Source organism: Tupaia chinensis, unplaced genomic scaffold, assembly GCF_000334495.1.
Source record: "Tupaia chinensis unplaced genomic scaffold, TupChi_1.0 Scaffold147282_1, whole genome shotgun sequence".
In the NCBI taxonomy this organism is placed as follows: Eukaryota; Metazoa; Chordata; class Mammalia; order Scandentia; family Tupaiidae; genus Tupaia; species Tupaia belangeri.
This window is the reverse complement of record NW_006207133.1, coordinates 2,636,047-2,652,415: the sequence shown is the minus strand read 5'-3', so window position 1 is coordinate 2,652,415 and position 16,369 is coordinate 2,636,047. Positions and strand designations below refer to the sequence as shown.

Here is a 16,369-nt window from a genome sequence, read left to right as displayed (position 1 = left end):
GGATTTATCACCATTGTTACGTGATGTGTGACTATATTCTAAAGGAATTTCACAGGTCAACTGGACTCAGCTTAAAGGACAGAGAGCATTTTCAGTTCTTATGGCCAATAAAGAAAGGGACTTGGCCTAGACTCTTAACTCCTTTGCTCAAGGTTTGAACTTTTGACTTTAAATAAATAAATAAATAAATAATGACTTTAGTTGAGTCTTGAGCACCCAGACATCTTCTCAAACTAATTTTGGTAAGTCCTTTCTCTGATTTGTCTTTCCTTTCTTTCCTACCTTCTCTTTACAGACAATCACAGCCAAGAGAGTGGACAGTCCAGGTTTGTGCCTTCCAGACGGCTGGAGTGAACATCTGCGTTTGCCTGCCTTACAGCCTCTCTCTGTCTCTTCAGTTCTGACAACTCAGCTGTGCTCTAAGAGCCACCCTCCTCCACCAACCCCCTCAGTCATGTTCATACTGACCCCAGGGCTGGACCATAACTGGCCCATGCAGGCCAGCTAGGCCCCAGGCAAGCCTTTGTTGTCACTTTTGGGAGGACAGTCTTTCTGCTGGGGCTGCCAAGCAGGACATAAGCCTGAAGCTCTGAGGAGGCAGTACTTTCCAGTTGCTTGAACCAATACCTTTTTTTCCAACCCAAACCACACTGAGTAACTTGCAACCAAAACATGTCAACACATGGTTATGTATTTCTGTCCCTGGTGTGAGAAAGCTACCTGGCACCTTGAAAAGGAGGCCCCTAGCTGATGACTCACTTACCACTTCCCACCCTGTAAATAGCCTTTCCCTTGGAGTAACCCAGCATGCGGCAGAAGACGGTGGCGTCAGAATTGTCCCATTCATCGTCACAGATTGTCCCCCAGGTGCCGTTGTAGTAAACCTGGACCCGGCCTCGATAACTACTGCCAATGATCCTGACAGATTCCGGGGAATTGCCTGGGTGAAAGCACAAGTAAGGAGATTAAGAAAGCACCTTAGAGCTTTGTAGAAGTTCAGACTCTTTTTAATTTTTGGAAGTTCTATGGTTGTAGAACTATTTAGCCATCACCAGAACCTGGAAGATGTCACTTTGTGGCACCAGCACAACCTGACATGCAGCCTCCTTTGTGCCAGACTGCAGGCATGAGGTCACAGGAGCAGGTACCTCTGTGGCTGGTCTTGCAGATCCCACGGGTTATATCTTGCTATGTGTTATGGACAGGAAAAAAAGAAAAGTCGAGAAAAGGAAAGACGGGAAAGAACAGAGACAGGAAATAAAAAGGAAGGCAAAGAGAAAGAAAGAAAAAAGGGAGAAGAAAAGGAGTTAAGAAAGAAGGAAAGAAGGGAATGGGGAGGAAAAGAGGGAGCAGGAAGGAAGGGAAGAGAGAAGGATGAGGGAAAACTGTTGCACCATGCCTCTACGCCATGGGAAGGCTTGTTCAAAAGATGAGACCATTAGCTTTTCCATTTATTTGAGAATGAAGATCTTGTTTCCAAAACACAAACAATACTCAAATACAAAATTGACTTTAGAACACAAATGAAAGAGTTTAGAAATAGGAATTACCTTTTTCACCTTTTTCTCCCCTTTCTCCTTGCTGCCCAGATGATCCTGTCATAGGGAGAAAACCCACATGATTTGAAGGAAATCCAGCCATGACTGCCTTCCCCCCGCCCCCATCCTCTTTTGCCAGCAGTGGGAGAGGGTGGGTAGGAGAAGAGGGGGTCAGACTCTTCCAGCTTTGCCTGTGGCCTGGCATCACAAGACTGTGTGTGTCAGGGACATCCCTGGTGAGGGAGAAGAAATGGGCCTAAGCAACAGCAGGAAGGGCTGAAGTTAGTTTAGTGAGGAATGTTTGACAAGCAAAGACGTGGTGTGGGATGGAAGCATCTCCATGGAGATTGTCTAGTGTGGCTGAGGGCACAGCTGGGCGTGGCACAAGTGCACATCACAGGCTGGCCTCAGTCCCTGCTGTGTGCTTGGTGCATATGGCAGCTCCCAGAATACAAATTGCTGACTCAACAGCAAACTTGTACACCCCCTTCTCCCAGGTCCTGAAAGCCCAAACTCCTGGAAACAGGGCCTCTCCTAAGAGCCCAGAGTCATAAACAGAGCCTTACCTTTCATTCCTGGGTCTCCCTTTTGGCCAATTGGTCCAGGTGCTCCCCTGAGGCCTGCAGATCCTGGGCTTCCCTTGTCTCCCTTCATGCCTGCAGGGCCTGAGGGGGGAGACCAGCCCCATCAGATGCTTACTTTGCATGCTCAGGGGACATCTACTGTCCTTGGAGTTTAATGAATGATTTGCCCATAGCTACCAAGTTCTCCCCGTGAATGGGCTGTTTGGAGGTTCAGCCTGTGTCTTTGCTCCATCTCAGGAGGCTCTCATGTAGATGCTGTTGGTGGAAATGGCCAACAGGTCCTCAGAGGATTACAGAATTGTGTGGACACTCCAGCCATTCTGGGAGAACTCACTAGGATGTGTCTAAACCTCAACATCTCCTCAGTAAAATAAAGTAAGTGCATACCACTTGGTTCATGAGGAAGAAAGATTGCCCCAGAGATTTGTCTGAGGAGCTTGGCTTTAGCAACATTAAGTTAGGGCGTTTGGAAGACCACACATGCTGTGTAGCATTGCTGGGCTCAGTAACTGACTGTTATTGTGAGGGCTCACTAGGCATGGAGGGTAGTAATAACTCATGATAATAATCTTATGAGCAGCAGCACAAGAGGAAATGAGGGTGTGAAGAACCAAATAGAAGAGGAAAATGACCAAAGCAGAGCTGGAAAAGCACCAACCCCAGCCTGGAAAGGAAGGTTGAAATCGCTGCCCCATCGCCAGCTCTCCCAAAATCTTTTACTCTTTGCCATCTGCTGTGTTTTAGATGATGACTTGGTCCCCAGTGTAATGGCATTGAGAGGTGGGAAAGCCTTTAAAAACAGAGGCCTAGAATTCTGATTGGATCATGGAGTCATCATTCCCATGAGAGGGTGGATAATGAGAGAGTGAGTCCTAGCTCTCATGAGAAGGGGTGAGTTCTTGCAAGAGTCTAGTAAAAGGAAGATGGTTACCCCAGGTCTTTCTTAGCAAGTGCCCACTCTGCTTCTGTCAGCCATGTTGTGATGTAGCTGGGCAGATGCCAGCACCCTGCCTTCAGATTTTCTAGCCAGCAGAATAGTAGTCAAATAAGCCTCTGTTCTTTTCAAATCACCCAGTCTCAGGTATTTCTGTTAGCAACACGATGTGGACTGACACCACCCTCAGCCCGTCACATACCCCTCTGGACACTGAGTTCCTATCATTTCCCAGGTTTTCCAAAGGAACAATCCAAGACTTGAGTAACAGAGCCTCAACTCTGGGGGAAGGTCACAGCTGCACTTCAAAGTCAACAGGGCCCACCCTCCCAGCTCACAGGCCTCTCTAGTCATCATTCTCAGAAATTAAAGCAGAGTTGGCCCTTTACCTGGAACTCCAGATTCTCCTTTTGTTCCTTTCTGTCCTTGAAGTCCTAAGATGAAAACAGAAAGAAAAGGGGGGGGATAATAAAACTTAGATATTAGACACTTTTAATCTTAGACAACCTCTATCTTTTGTCTGATTAATGCAGATGGAAAGATACATTGGTTCTCCACAATAGTTTAAAACTTCTTTAGCAGAGCATAAAAGGAGCAGCAGCTTGCAGATAAATGGGGACAGACTGGTGTATTGGGATGAAATGCCAACACAATGGATGAAAATGTGGGCATGACAGACCCCAGATTCACTAGCTGGTAACCCCTGTCCCTCAGTAACCTGACTTGGTGTCTAAATCCAACTCCATTTCTTGCTAGTGTATTTTATTGGGAGATAATTGAGAGATGTTTTGAAAATAAAGCTAGCTTTATTTCCAAGACTTTCAAGGGGAATCAGTGGCCACCAGGAGCTTTGGTGGTGGTGGGGGTGGAGGTGTCCTCACTCAAAGTAGATGCTCCATAAGTATTTGTTGGTTTCTTTCTTTTTTAAAAAAATTTTAATATATTTGTTTATATATATTTTCAAAATATTTTTGTTTACATTTAATCACATCTTTACAGTGTACAAAATGGTTTTTCCCCATCATGAATGCAGTGTATATTCCTCAGGTCACAGGTATTACCATTACATTATTATCAACAGATAACTTTTCATTTTGGTTCTGTTAAAAGTTTTTTCTTGGGATCAGCAGATGGTGTAATGGTTATGTCACTGGACTCCCACGTAATTGTCTGCAGTTCAAATCCCAGACCTGGCAGCATGAAATTCATACGGGTGCATGTGAGTGCGTCCCCAAAATCCCAAGAGGAGAATGGAGAAGGAGGGATCGTGGTGTGGCCATTCCCCCAGGGGTCAATTTCTTGTTTTCTGTTTTTCTGTCTCTCTGGTGAGCGCACATGCCCTACAGCAAAAATCTCTCTAAAAAATTTTTTTTTTCATGAGGCTACTGGTGTGGCTAAAGATTCATATGGCTAAGGGGAGGGGAGGAGTTGCAAGTCCAGGAAATAGATAAAAATAACTGCAATGATTGGTGACAATCGTATTTGTAGTTAATGTGGTTTAAGTCCTCTTTTTTTTATTCCTTCCTCCCTTCCTTAGGCCCTCCTTCCCTCTCTGCCTCCCTTTCTTTCTTCTTTCCTTTCTTCTTGCTTTCTTCTTCCTATTAATCCTCTTCAGTGAATATTCTTCAAGGACTTATTGTCCCCAGCACCCTGCTGGGTCACTGTGAGATAATAATTTGTTCATTTAGCAACATCATGGCCTCTCAATTTTAAGCATCAATATTGATTTTATTTCAGAGAAATAGGATTCCCTAAGACAGTTACACAAACTTAAGAAAAGGCAAATTCACTGTTGCCTCTCAAATAATAGTTACTAGAAGGTAATGAGGGAGCACAAACAGTTATTCATGAGCAACTGTGTTCATTATGGTGCCCTTGGTGGAACTCCTCTCAAGACACCAGGCTTGACCAAAGACCCACCCTTCTGATGACCATGAGAAACCATGGCAGCTCAGCCCTCCTTGTGGTTGCCTGGGGAAGTTCTTACCTGAGTCGTGAGATTGAAACGAAGTTGTGTGTGCTTAGTGGGGAATAAACAGCTCCATAAGGACCCTGTGGGCCCTGTCTGCAACTGTGACTTTTCTCCATAAGGGAGCCCCTTATGGAGAAAAGGGGCTGGGGTCAAGCCTTGCATGTGCACCAGGCTGACTGCCTAACAAGCACCCGAGAAATGTTTGCTGTTGACCTGAGGGACTGAGCTGAGGTCCCCATGCAGAAGCAAGAACTGTATTCCCTCTGCTCACTTGAATTTGAATAGCCTATTTCAGGACTGAAGGGGAGAAGACCACATTCAAAAATCCATCTATAGTGGTTATTAAAGAGAAAAACAGTCTACTCTTGACTCTGCCTGTCTGCATCTTAGAGGGCACCATATTGCTGAAGTCCATACCTGAGAACCTGTTCCTATGAGTTTGGAACCCAGGGCACCGCAACCTTCCCTTGTTCCCACCCTAAGAGGCATACCTCTCCAATTGTCCTCCAAAGTACTGAACAGCAAGCACCCACTGTAAGTCAGGAACAAGAAAGTCCCTGCTCACCAGGTTGATCCCATGCCTGGTCCTCCCCCCTTCATTTCCCACACTCCCTCCAGGCCTTACCTCCAGGACATGCAGTTTTGCTGCTGTTTACACTGGGCCAGGCACCATGCCCGGGGCCTTACATATACTACCTTATTCGATCTCTCAGAAACCTTGCAATGTAATGATTTTGTCTTCCTTTACAGAGAAAGAGGTTGATATTCAGAGATGCTAGGAGATTTTTTCCAAGGTCACACAGCAGTGAACTGTAACGGAGGCTCAGCCTCTCCTGGGCCTTGTATCTCTCCCTTTCTCACCAACATGCCAGGCTCACTCTATTCTGCTGTTTCACCTGATCTATCCACTTGATTCTGAATAACTTCCAGTGTCCATTGGGCATCCCTTCTCCCGAAGAGGATAGTCAAACTAAACCTGGATGGGGCTTGCGAAAAAGTCAATTAGCTGGGCCCTACCCTACATGCACTGATTCCAGGACTGAGTGGGATCTGAGAAACCACAGGTCTTATGACTTCCCAAGTGGTGCTGATGTTGCCAGTCCCGTTACCAGGCTTGGAGTGGTGCTGCCCTAACAAATGGCCCTCATTCTTCAGGTACCAGCTCACAGTCTCCTTCCTTCAAACAGTTTCCTGTCTCTGTAGGAACTCACAGTGCTTCCTCCCATGTCTGAGATCCCCCAAAATAACGGTTCGTGAGACAAAATTGGTCCTTGATAAAATGCCTTTTATGTGTTTAACAGGTGTCAGTTTTGTCTCTAAAACTGCCCTTTTCAAGAGGAAATTAGAACTGAGTCACATGTGATTTCTCTCCAAGCCTCGCTGGACTCTAAGAGGAAGCTGGCTGAGTGGCTGTTCATTGACTAACTGGTCAAGGGGCTAGTGTTACCTCACCATAAACCAAGGCAGAATCCTGATCGGATCAACTTCTGCATGTTAGAGGGAAAAAATGGCTGAAAAATCGGATCTAGAACAACCTATTATAAAACTGCACAGTAAAGCATTAGATGCTGGGTTTTTCTCCTTACTCACAAGCAAACTAGATTTTCCTGGGTGTCACAAACTTACCAAGCTGAGAGGACCAAAAATATTTATTTTCAAGGTGTTTTTAGAGGAATAATTTTCCACTAGAATTTTTTTTTTTGAAAGAATATGCCTTCCTACTGTTTAGGAAGCTAATGTTCTGACTAAAAATCTTACATTGTTTTTGCTCAGGGAGGAAATTGCTTATTTCAAACCCACAGGACTGTTGAGCTGGCAGAGACCTGGATGTTTATCTACATAACTGACACACCACAGAAGAAGAAACTGAGGCCCCATGAAGGTAAATATTGTCCCACAGACCCCCAATCAGTCAGTGGCAACTTTGAGTTGAGGCCTAGGTCTGAATTAAATGTAGAAACTTCCGACCCATTAGGAAAACTTCCTTAAATGCCATTCCAATTGACAGGCTAGGTACAGCCTGGCAAATTTAGGATTAATCTACTAGCTGACAAATTGAACCTCGTGTCAAAAAGCAAATAGTGGATTGAGGATCCCAATAAGGGTGTATATAGATTTCTGTTGATGTGTTCAAAAAACTTAAAAGAAAATGAAGAAGAGTTTTATACGTGACAATTTAGTAATTAGACTTGATAGAATTTAATAAGTTCTTGAATTATGTCAGTATTTGAATATGGGGAATAGAATTAACTGAGCAATTATATTCTTAATATAGGGTTTAACTGTTATAATGGTTTATCTTTGTTGTCTGGCTTTAAAGTATCTTAAAACCACAGGTAAGAACATAGATTTCAAGTTATTTGCACTTTAGTTCTGTCCCAAGAGGAAAATACAAGGTCAGAGAAAATTCCAATCATTATGATTTAGACAGAAGGCCATTGAGATGAATAATTTCTGATCAGATGGATGTTTTGGAGTTTAAATGTTCTGACTGCTTCTAACATCATTTCATGAGGTAGAAATGGGGAAAAGAGAAATGCCATGATTACAAGCTGAAGTGAGGTCCTTCCTGGCTTCCAAACTTCCCTCTCCAAAGTCGCTAAGGATATCCGTACCCTGTGGCAACAACGGAAAGACTGGGCATAAAGGCGTGGAGAGCAGCCGTGGATATCAGAGGCAGCGTAGGGGCAGGGAGGGAAGGGGGCGACAGTGAGAGGGAGGGAATCAAGGGGAAAAGAAAGAAAACATTTAAAATGGAAAATTATCTGTTGATGATAATATGTACAATAATATCTTTGACTCAATTAATATACACTCTGAATACACATACACTGTATTCAGAATGGGGAGTCATTTGGTATACGGTAATGCTACACAGTGATTGAATGTAAAAATAAATAAACACATTTTTTAAAAGTAGCTAAGGATGTAGAGCTAAAATTTGCCTTTTCTTTTATAAGTTTTTGAAAGGGAAAAAGAAAGACTAAGTTTTGGGGGTTGGACAAAAGCTTGCTTCTCACAGGTAAGCATGATTATTGCCACTAGAAAAGAACTCTGCTGGCGATAAAGCCCTACGGAATATGATATGGGGTTTATCTTCCCAGCAGAACAGAAAGGATTTCCTTTCTGTCTTTAATCTGAGATGGCTCCTCTCCCATGAGAAGTGCAAACAACAGGAAACCTCCACCTTAGAGGGATGAAGTGAGATTAGTGACTGCTGATGAAAGTAGGAAGGAGATTTATCATGAGGTGAGAGGTGATGGGTGGGGGGCATGGGAAGTCGTGATTTCTCTTGGGTCATACACTTTATGTTGTCCTATACAGCAAAATACAGAAAAACGCAATGTTAGAAAAGACTTGAGGGTTACTTCTTGGATTCAGTGTAGACGAAGCATGAGACCAGAGCAAAGGTTGACCCTCTCTGAGTCTTTGCATCCTCAGCTGTATAGTAGGGATGATAAAATCCAGGTGTGTGGGCAGATCATGGGAGTAAACGCCCAAGCACAGTGCCTGGTCCAGAAGCACTGTTAATAATAAACAGCCCTCTTAGATATATATAATCTAATGCACAATAATGGCATCTCGCTCTCACCTAGGTCAAGCCAATATACTGTAATCCAAAGCAACTAGATATTATATTGAAAGATTAATGATGTTATTTACAAAATTGGAACTGCAGCAGTTTGAAAACCTAGCTTGATATAGCAAAACTGGACAGTCACCTTAGAAACTGCTTCGGGGAATACCAATATTCTGACATTAGGTACACTTTGTGATGGGCAGGTCTGGTTCCCACCCAATGCTCATCACCTCCTTTTTTCCACTTCAGAAATGGTCAAATCTAATCTTTCCAGAATTTCCTTAGTTTAAGAATCCAGGATGATACATAGACTTGGCTAAGATTAGGTGGCTTATGGCCCTGTGGGAATTCCCTTCAAGACACCGTGTGGTCAGCTGCTTGCTCAAAGTGAACATTTGGATCTGGGTGGGCAACCTATGCCATTTTATATAAAGAGTAATTATCAGATGCCCCAAATTAAAAGCATAACTCATCATGTTTACTAAGTAGCCAGAATTAAGGAATAACTCCTAGAATTTGGCCAGTTGCTATTCAGCACCATGTCTGATTAATGGAGAACACCATAAATGCATTCAACAGATTTACAATGACTTAATGATGGGATTAAATGATCTCCTAGACTATGAGCTAATAGTCTCTGTATTATAAAGGGTATGGGGGTCTTGGATAAATAAAAATAGTTACAGGGCCTGAAAGCTTTGTGTTGTTTCTTCTTCTTCTTTTTAAGATCTATTTTATTTATCACTATTATTATTATTATTTTAATTTGCTATAGGCACTTACCATCACTTACCAGAGGGAGACTGGGAGAGAGAGGGGGCAGGCAAGAGCAAGAGGAGAAGTAAGAAAGCAAGCCACCAGGTCTAGGACTTGTTTTTTTCTTTTTTTTTGGAGAGGTTTTCGCTATAGGGCGTGTGCGCTCGCCAGACAGACAGAGAGAGACAGAGAGATAGAAAGCAAGAAATCACCCCCCAGGGGGGATGGTCACGCCGCAATCCCTTCTCCTCCATTCTCCTCTCGGGATCTTGGGCACGCATGCACACATGCCCGGTATGAGTTTAAGCCACCAGGTCCGGGACTCGAACTGTGGTCGACTACATGGGAGTCCAGCGACATAGCCATTATGCTAACTGCAGGTCTAGGACTTGAACCATGATCTGTCATGTGGGGGCCAGTGCTTTAACCACCATACCATCTGCTGGCCCCCGTGTTGCTTCTTAAGAGCAAAAAAACTGCTGCTGCTCATGCTCTGATTCTTCCTGATGGAGGGACAAGATGTCTCTCATTAAAGTTCCCTGATGGGGTCGGTAGGGAAGAAGTCCCTATGATAGAGTATAGTGGACATGACTTCAGGCTCTGGGTTTGGCCAGGCCTAGATTTGACCCTGACTACATCTCTTATTGACTGTTTGACTTTGGGAAACTCACTGTAAAATAGCACTAAGAGTGATTTTACCATTGGGGTGTCATGAAAATGCTTGTTAGCAGAAGCTGCTCTTGTTATGTAAACCTGCCTAGGATGGAGAGTGCAGGGCAAGTTGCCCTACTATCTGACAGAGGCCAACACAGGCTTAGGGCTGGGGAGATTGGCACACTTCCCTCTGGGTATCATCATGTTTCACTCTCAGTACTCTTGCCTGGTCAAGAACCACTAGTCTGGTGATGGGGTGGGGGCAGTGGGTAACTACTCTTCATATCTGAGGGATGAGCACCATATCCATAAAGTCAAGCAAAACACTCAGGAGCAATACAGCTTCAGACCCCAAAGTCAGATGAACCTCAGATCAGAGACCAGAGAAGACAGAATTAAAAGATCAGAATAGGAATCCACAAGTCAGGATGGCTGACACCCTAACCCAGGTGCGACCTTGCTGGTGACTTTCAGGTAACATCTACATGAGATCAAGTAGCAAGGCTCTGTGCTCACTGACACACAATCCATGGAAAAGAAAATGGCTCTGAGGCCAGATAGATGAAAGGTTAGAGAGATTACAAGAGCAGCCCTTGCCACAGTTTCCTAAAACCTTCAGTAAAACCCCAGGACATGGTGATCAATGAATGAATCAAGGCAACCACTTGATCACGTAGCACTGTGAAGGACCAGAACTTGGTGTGGGTCTGTAGCAAGGCCCAGGGATGATGGCATCCATTGTCTGACACAAGCTCTGGCAGAGGAGGGGCTGAAGTAGGCTGTCCATAGACATCCTTGGCAGACACTTGGTCCTTTCCTAAGCCCTGTATCTCTGGCAGTTCTCCATGCACACACCCAACCAGAGTGTGACTGCACAACCTGGCAACAGCCTTTCTGTCTCCTGCACCACCCTGCATGTCTGAGGGAAGAAACTGGGTCTTATGCTTTGCAGGGGACCCAGTACCCAACACAGTGCCCTGGAATTTCTAGACCAAATGTGCACATTGTAGATGTCTGAATTTATTGAGAGATAAGACAAAACCAGCACAGTGGTTTATTAAGCAGATTCCATTTGGTACAATGGCTTATAAGCTAGACTATATTGACATAATACTGCATAAACTAGACCAGGTTGACATGATGATTTATAAAGAAGTCTGCGAGTTCAGTTAGAGTGGGCCAGTGCTTCCAGAAAAGTCTTCTAGGAAGATGTACAAGAAGCGGTTTTTCTTTTCTTTTCTTTTCTTTTGGAGAGGTTTTCGCTATAGGGTGTGTGCGTTCGCCAGACAGACAGAGAAAGACAGAGAGACAGAAAGCAAGAGATCACCCTCTCAGGGGGGATGGCCAAGCCGCAATTCAAGAAGGGGTTTTTATTTTTATATGATATAGTTAGATAGATTTTTTTTTTTTTTTTGCTATAGGGTGTGTGCACTCACAGGAAAGAGACAGAGAGAAAAGGAAAGTGAGAAATCACCCCCCACCCCAGGAGGATGACCATGTTACTCCATTGTCCTCTCAGGATTTGGGGGCATGCAAAAACATGAGTCTGTCATGGTTTTGAAGTTGCTGAGTCCAGGACTTGAGCCATGGAGTCAGCCATGTGGGATCAGAACTTAATTACTATGCCATCTGCTGGTCTAACAAGAAGGGATTTCTTGACTCTTTTGCCTGAATCCAGAGGCCCAACCCTGGGGACCCACAGAAGGTCCACAGTCACAGACTGTGTACACAGAGTGCCTGCTTTCCACCCATATGCTAGAGCTTTGGTCGTGGCATTCAAGGCCTACCAGGAACTCACAGCAGAGAAAGAGTAGCCATAGGACCTTGAGCTGAGGAGGTCTTAGCAAAGGAAACTGCCTTCCTTGATCAGAGGGCAAAGCTCAGGAGACTCTCTGCTCCTTCTATGATCAACAGGAGGCAGTCCTCCCTGTCCAGGCTGACACCTCCCAACCCCACCCATCCACCTGCCCATGCCCTGTTACCTGTGTCTCCCTTGCTTCCTTTCAGGCCAGCAGCTCCTGGACTCCCGGGTCTTCCTGGAGGACCTGGACAGCAGGCACCACAGAGAGCACCAAGTTTGGGCTAGATAGATCTCCAGACATCACTCCCCACACCTGCTATAAGACTCAGGGACTTACCTATTAGTCCATTGGAACCAGGTCTGCCAGGCTCACCCTTGGCACCTGTGGGTCCCACTGAGCCAGGAGAGCCTGGAACACCCTGCACACCAGGTTGTCCTGAAAGTTAAGTGGCATTGCAGATTGAGAGTGGTTAGCAATGGGCCTGCTGCATTCCCAACCCCCATGTCTCTATTCTCAGTAGTGAGATGTGTACCTCCTAATACCTTATAGTCCTCTGGCTGGGCAGCCTTAGAAGCCACAATCCAGCCCCATTAGTTGGAGCAAAATTATTCCCAGCAACATATTAATCCTTTTCATGCACTTCTGCAGAGTTACGATTGGGGACCTACTAGGAACTCTGGCTGTGAATGCCCAGCTATACACCCTGCTGGAGATGTGGGGTGATGGTCTGAAGGGCAATGTCAGTGAGGCCTGCTCTCTGCCAGAGCTGTCCTGTTCCTTTTAGGAAGGGCCAAGGTTTTAAGATACCCCTGGATTAATACTACAATGAAATCAAAGAAGGCAGAGTTGGGCCCTGGCCTTGACTGGAGGGAATAGTGGTAGCTAGAATGATGCCCAGATTTCCAGTTTCTACCTTGCTCTCCTTTGGGTCCAGAAGATCCAGTCAAACCTAAAATGAAGAAGAAAGTTCAGGATTTTTTTCTTTTGGTTCAGCCTAACTGAAAAAAAGGGAATAGCTACAGACCACATGGCATCCTACCTGGTGGACCTGGCTTCCCAGGGTCCCCTTTACTTCCTGGGGTTCCAGGGGGCCCGATGATCCCTGTGTCTCCTTTTACGCCCTTGTCCCCTTTACCTCCTGAGAAATAAACAAGGAGTTGAGGTCAGGCAAGGGAAGAAGGCAAACCCAGCCAAGGAGTTCCACTTGGACCCTTCCCACCCCATCCAAATACCAAACTCAACTCCCGGAGCTCCTGCTTGGTATCCAGAAGTGTAAGGTATGGCCACTGTCCTCATGGAGCACACTGTCCTGTCCCAGAGCCATGGTATAAACTCATGAGAAGTTGGTAGGTGACCCAGTGCAGCCAATGGTCAGCGGAGGGGCCCACAGCCAGGCTTTCAGGGTCCAAGACACAGTCCTGGTCCCCTTAGGAGGTCCAGGCTCATTTTAGAATCTGCCTTTTAGGAATTAGTTTCTACATCCTTTCAAAGTGAAATCTAAATATTCTAGAAAACAAATCCCAAATGCTAAGAATATCAACTTTGAAGAATTGATGGAGAGAAAAACTGCAGCAGCTCGCACCCCTGTCAGTGCTTCAGACATGGGCCTTCCTGGTCCCCAAGATTTCAAATTTTCCACTTGTCATCAGCATTCAGGGCTCATCCCAGCCTGTCCTCTCCTGAGTCCTCTGTCGCTTCCTCCTCCCTTTCCAACTGTGCCCAGCGCATACCAATTGAGGGAGGCTCCTCACAGGGGCAGGACTCTGCCACCCCTTCTCAAATTGTGACTGTGGTATGGGAGTGGGCTACACAGCCCTCATCAGCCACACCTTGCAGGGCTGCTGCTCTGGCAGCCTCCTGGGTAGTTTGTATTCAGGAGGTTGCTGAGGTCCTATCACCAGCAGGTGTGAATGTCCAACTCCACACTCTTGGGGACGGGAGACAGCATGGGATGAAGGTCTAAAGAGGAATAGCTCACCTCAAAGCAACCTTTGCCACTTGTGAACAGGATTATTGGGTACGGATTTTGTTATAAGGCATGCTTTGGATCATATTGGATCAGGCCCAATGCCAACCTCTCTCCAGGGAATTAGAAAAGGAGACACATTGCTCTGAAGAGAAGGGTAAGAGGCCAATCTTTCTGGGTCTAAGGTTTAAGTGAGGTACAAGTCTTAGGAATCAGACTCTGAACGGTTGGACACTTGAAGAATGGCTGTTCCTTAATGGAAGACAAATCCATCATGAAAAATATGGTTGCAGTTGAGGCCTCTTCTAATAGCCTAAGGAGTGAATAGCATAGATGGAGCTCTTGACCATGCAGAATATCTACCTTGGAGAAGTACCAAAGGCACCTATCAGAAGGGACTAGGAGTTATCTCCCTGGAAGAGTTTGCTGATTCCTTATTGCTCCTTCCCCAGAGCCATCAAGTTACACAAGTGCTTGGCTGTGCGAGCACTCTTCAAAATATTCTGGACCTGCAGTTGATCTGCTCTAACGTTCGCATCCCCTTCTGAGGGATAGCTCTGGGGAGGGGGCAGCACCACAGAGTAGGGATGGGAGAGGACCAGCCTCTGGCTGCAACCAAGGAAGCTCAGCTGCTTCCGGTTTCAGAACTGCAATGGGAGCTCAGACATGGACTGAGGGAAATGGACCTGTCACCTGGAACTCGTCGCACAAGAAGTACAGGGAAAGCCTCAGTATCACTGGGACAGCCTCATATGCCGTGTACAGCCCTATCTGCAAGCAGTGGGTTGGGCAAGCATGGAGTAAGAAATCTCATGACCTTGGGAGAGGAAATCTAGGAAGAGGAGGGGTGAATTGGAATCCTGATTTCTGAAGAACCAAAACTGCCTCATTTCCTCTCGCCAACCACAGTGTTTCCAGGCCTCAGTCTGGGTGTGGACTCAGTGACCTTTGTGGCCATGGGTGAGCATAGGATGGAAAACAGTTGTGGCCATGGGTGAGCATAGGATGGAAAACAGTTAGGCTTAGTTGAAAGAGGCAAAGGTCTGGCTGTAGCCCCTTCTCTATGAGCTAGAAGGGGCACCTTGAGAAAGTCTGGATCTCTTTTTCCTATCTTCAGAGAGAACTGCAGAGTGCTGACTCTGAACCCTTCCCAGAGATTAACTGCCCAACCACCTACTGGAGCAAGGGTCCCCTGTTCAGTTCCTCCAGAGAATTCTGCAGCCCTTCCTCCTCTCCCAGGTGTGGGCTGTGAGCTAAGAGTGACTCAGCCCATTTCATCTCTGGTCAGCCCCAAGTTCTACTACATATCGTTGCTTCTCTCTTGCCGAAGCGCCACTGGTCTGTTGGTCCTTATTCTTCATCTAGGCACCACTTAGAACAATTCCATTTTTACTCCCTCATGCTTTTCAGATGTTTGAGGATATCTAGCATGTCCCTGCTAGGGACCCTTGTCTCGTAGGCCACCATTCTATTTCTGATCCTATAAATAACTCCTGAAGACCAGTTACAGTGTGACACATCTTATATGTTTTACATCCCCATTGTAATTCATCCTCATTAAAGGTTGGTATTATTTTCCTAAGGTGAGTAGCTTGAGGCTCTGAGAGGTTAAGTCATTTTCCCATGGCCACATAGCTAGCAGGCCATATTAAAACCCAGATCTTTCTGATCTTGGGACCAAAGTCCTTCCCTTTCACCTTACAGAATAACCACTACTGTTAAGAACAGTAATAGTTATCATTTATTTAGTGCCTATCAGACAGTTTGAAAACAATCTCTAGCCCTTATAACTGTCCTATCAAGTATCTATATTTTAATTATTCTCATTTTTACTTAAATTACCATTTTTCCTTTTTTAATTATTTATTTATTATTATCATCATAATCTTGTTTATATTACATTGGATTGCATGTAACTTTACGGTGTGTTATATTGCTTTTTCAAAAGGGAATGCCATGCATGTCAGTCAATACAGAGACATTAATCTCCCCACTTCATCATTCAATATCTTTTCATTGTTTTTCCCAATCATTATTATTATTATTCCAATTATTTTTTTAAAACCAGTCAATCACTATTTCTCATTTTGCTTGTAAAAAGACTTTACCCATCATGAACTACTTCTCAGAACAATCCAGTTGAGAATACTATACATGTCATCATCACCAGGTAATAAGCCATATCTGTTTCTCACGAACGTCCTGCCTCTCTATTTGTTCTCTTGCTATATTTCTCTATCCTCTTCTCTTCACCCCCCCCTCATTCCCCACTGTCGTATTCTCATTAAGTACTTTCACTGCTTTTATGTCCTCCAATATTTCACTCTCTATCATAGAGTGCAGATAGTCGGAATATATTAAGTGGATATATACAATATCTTTCTATCATAGCCTGGCTTACTTCACTCAGCAATAGATCCTCCATATCTAATCACTTTCTATCAAATGCCAGGATCTTGTTATTTTTTTATTGCTGAGTAGTAATCCATAGAGTATATATACCACACTTTTCCAATCCATTCATCAGTTTGTGGACATTTAGGTTGGTTTCATGTCTTGGCAATTGTGAATAATGCTGCAATA

General features: G+C 44.9%; 1 protein-coding gene across 1 annotated transcript in view; it reads right to left on the bottom strand.

Annotated features, from left to right (window-relative positions):
- Positions 1 to 16,369, bottom strand: part of MARCO (macrophage receptor with collagenous structure) — a 45,899-nt gene that overhangs the window by 828 nt on the left and 28,702 nt on the right. The window contains exons 8-15 of the mRNA XM_006169546.3: positions 12,860 to 12,958; positions 12,734 to 12,769; positions 12,157 to 12,255; positions 12,001 to 12,063; positions 3,446 to 3,490; positions 2,105 to 2,203; positions 1,551 to 1,595; positions 764 to 940 (exon numbers count right to left, since the gene is read on the bottom strand). Of these exons, the coding sequence (XP_006169608.1) occupies positions 764 to 940; positions 1,551 to 1,595; positions 2,105 to 2,203; positions 3,446 to 3,490; positions 12,001 to 12,063; positions 12,157 to 12,255; positions 12,734 to 12,769; positions 12,860 to 12,958 (663 nt within the window). The remainder of the gene's footprint in view (positions 1 to 763; positions 941 to 1,550; positions 1,596 to 2,104; positions 2,204 to 3,445; positions 3,491 to 12,000; positions 12,064 to 12,156; positions 12,256 to 12,733; positions 12,770 to 12,859; positions 12,959 to 16,369) is intronic.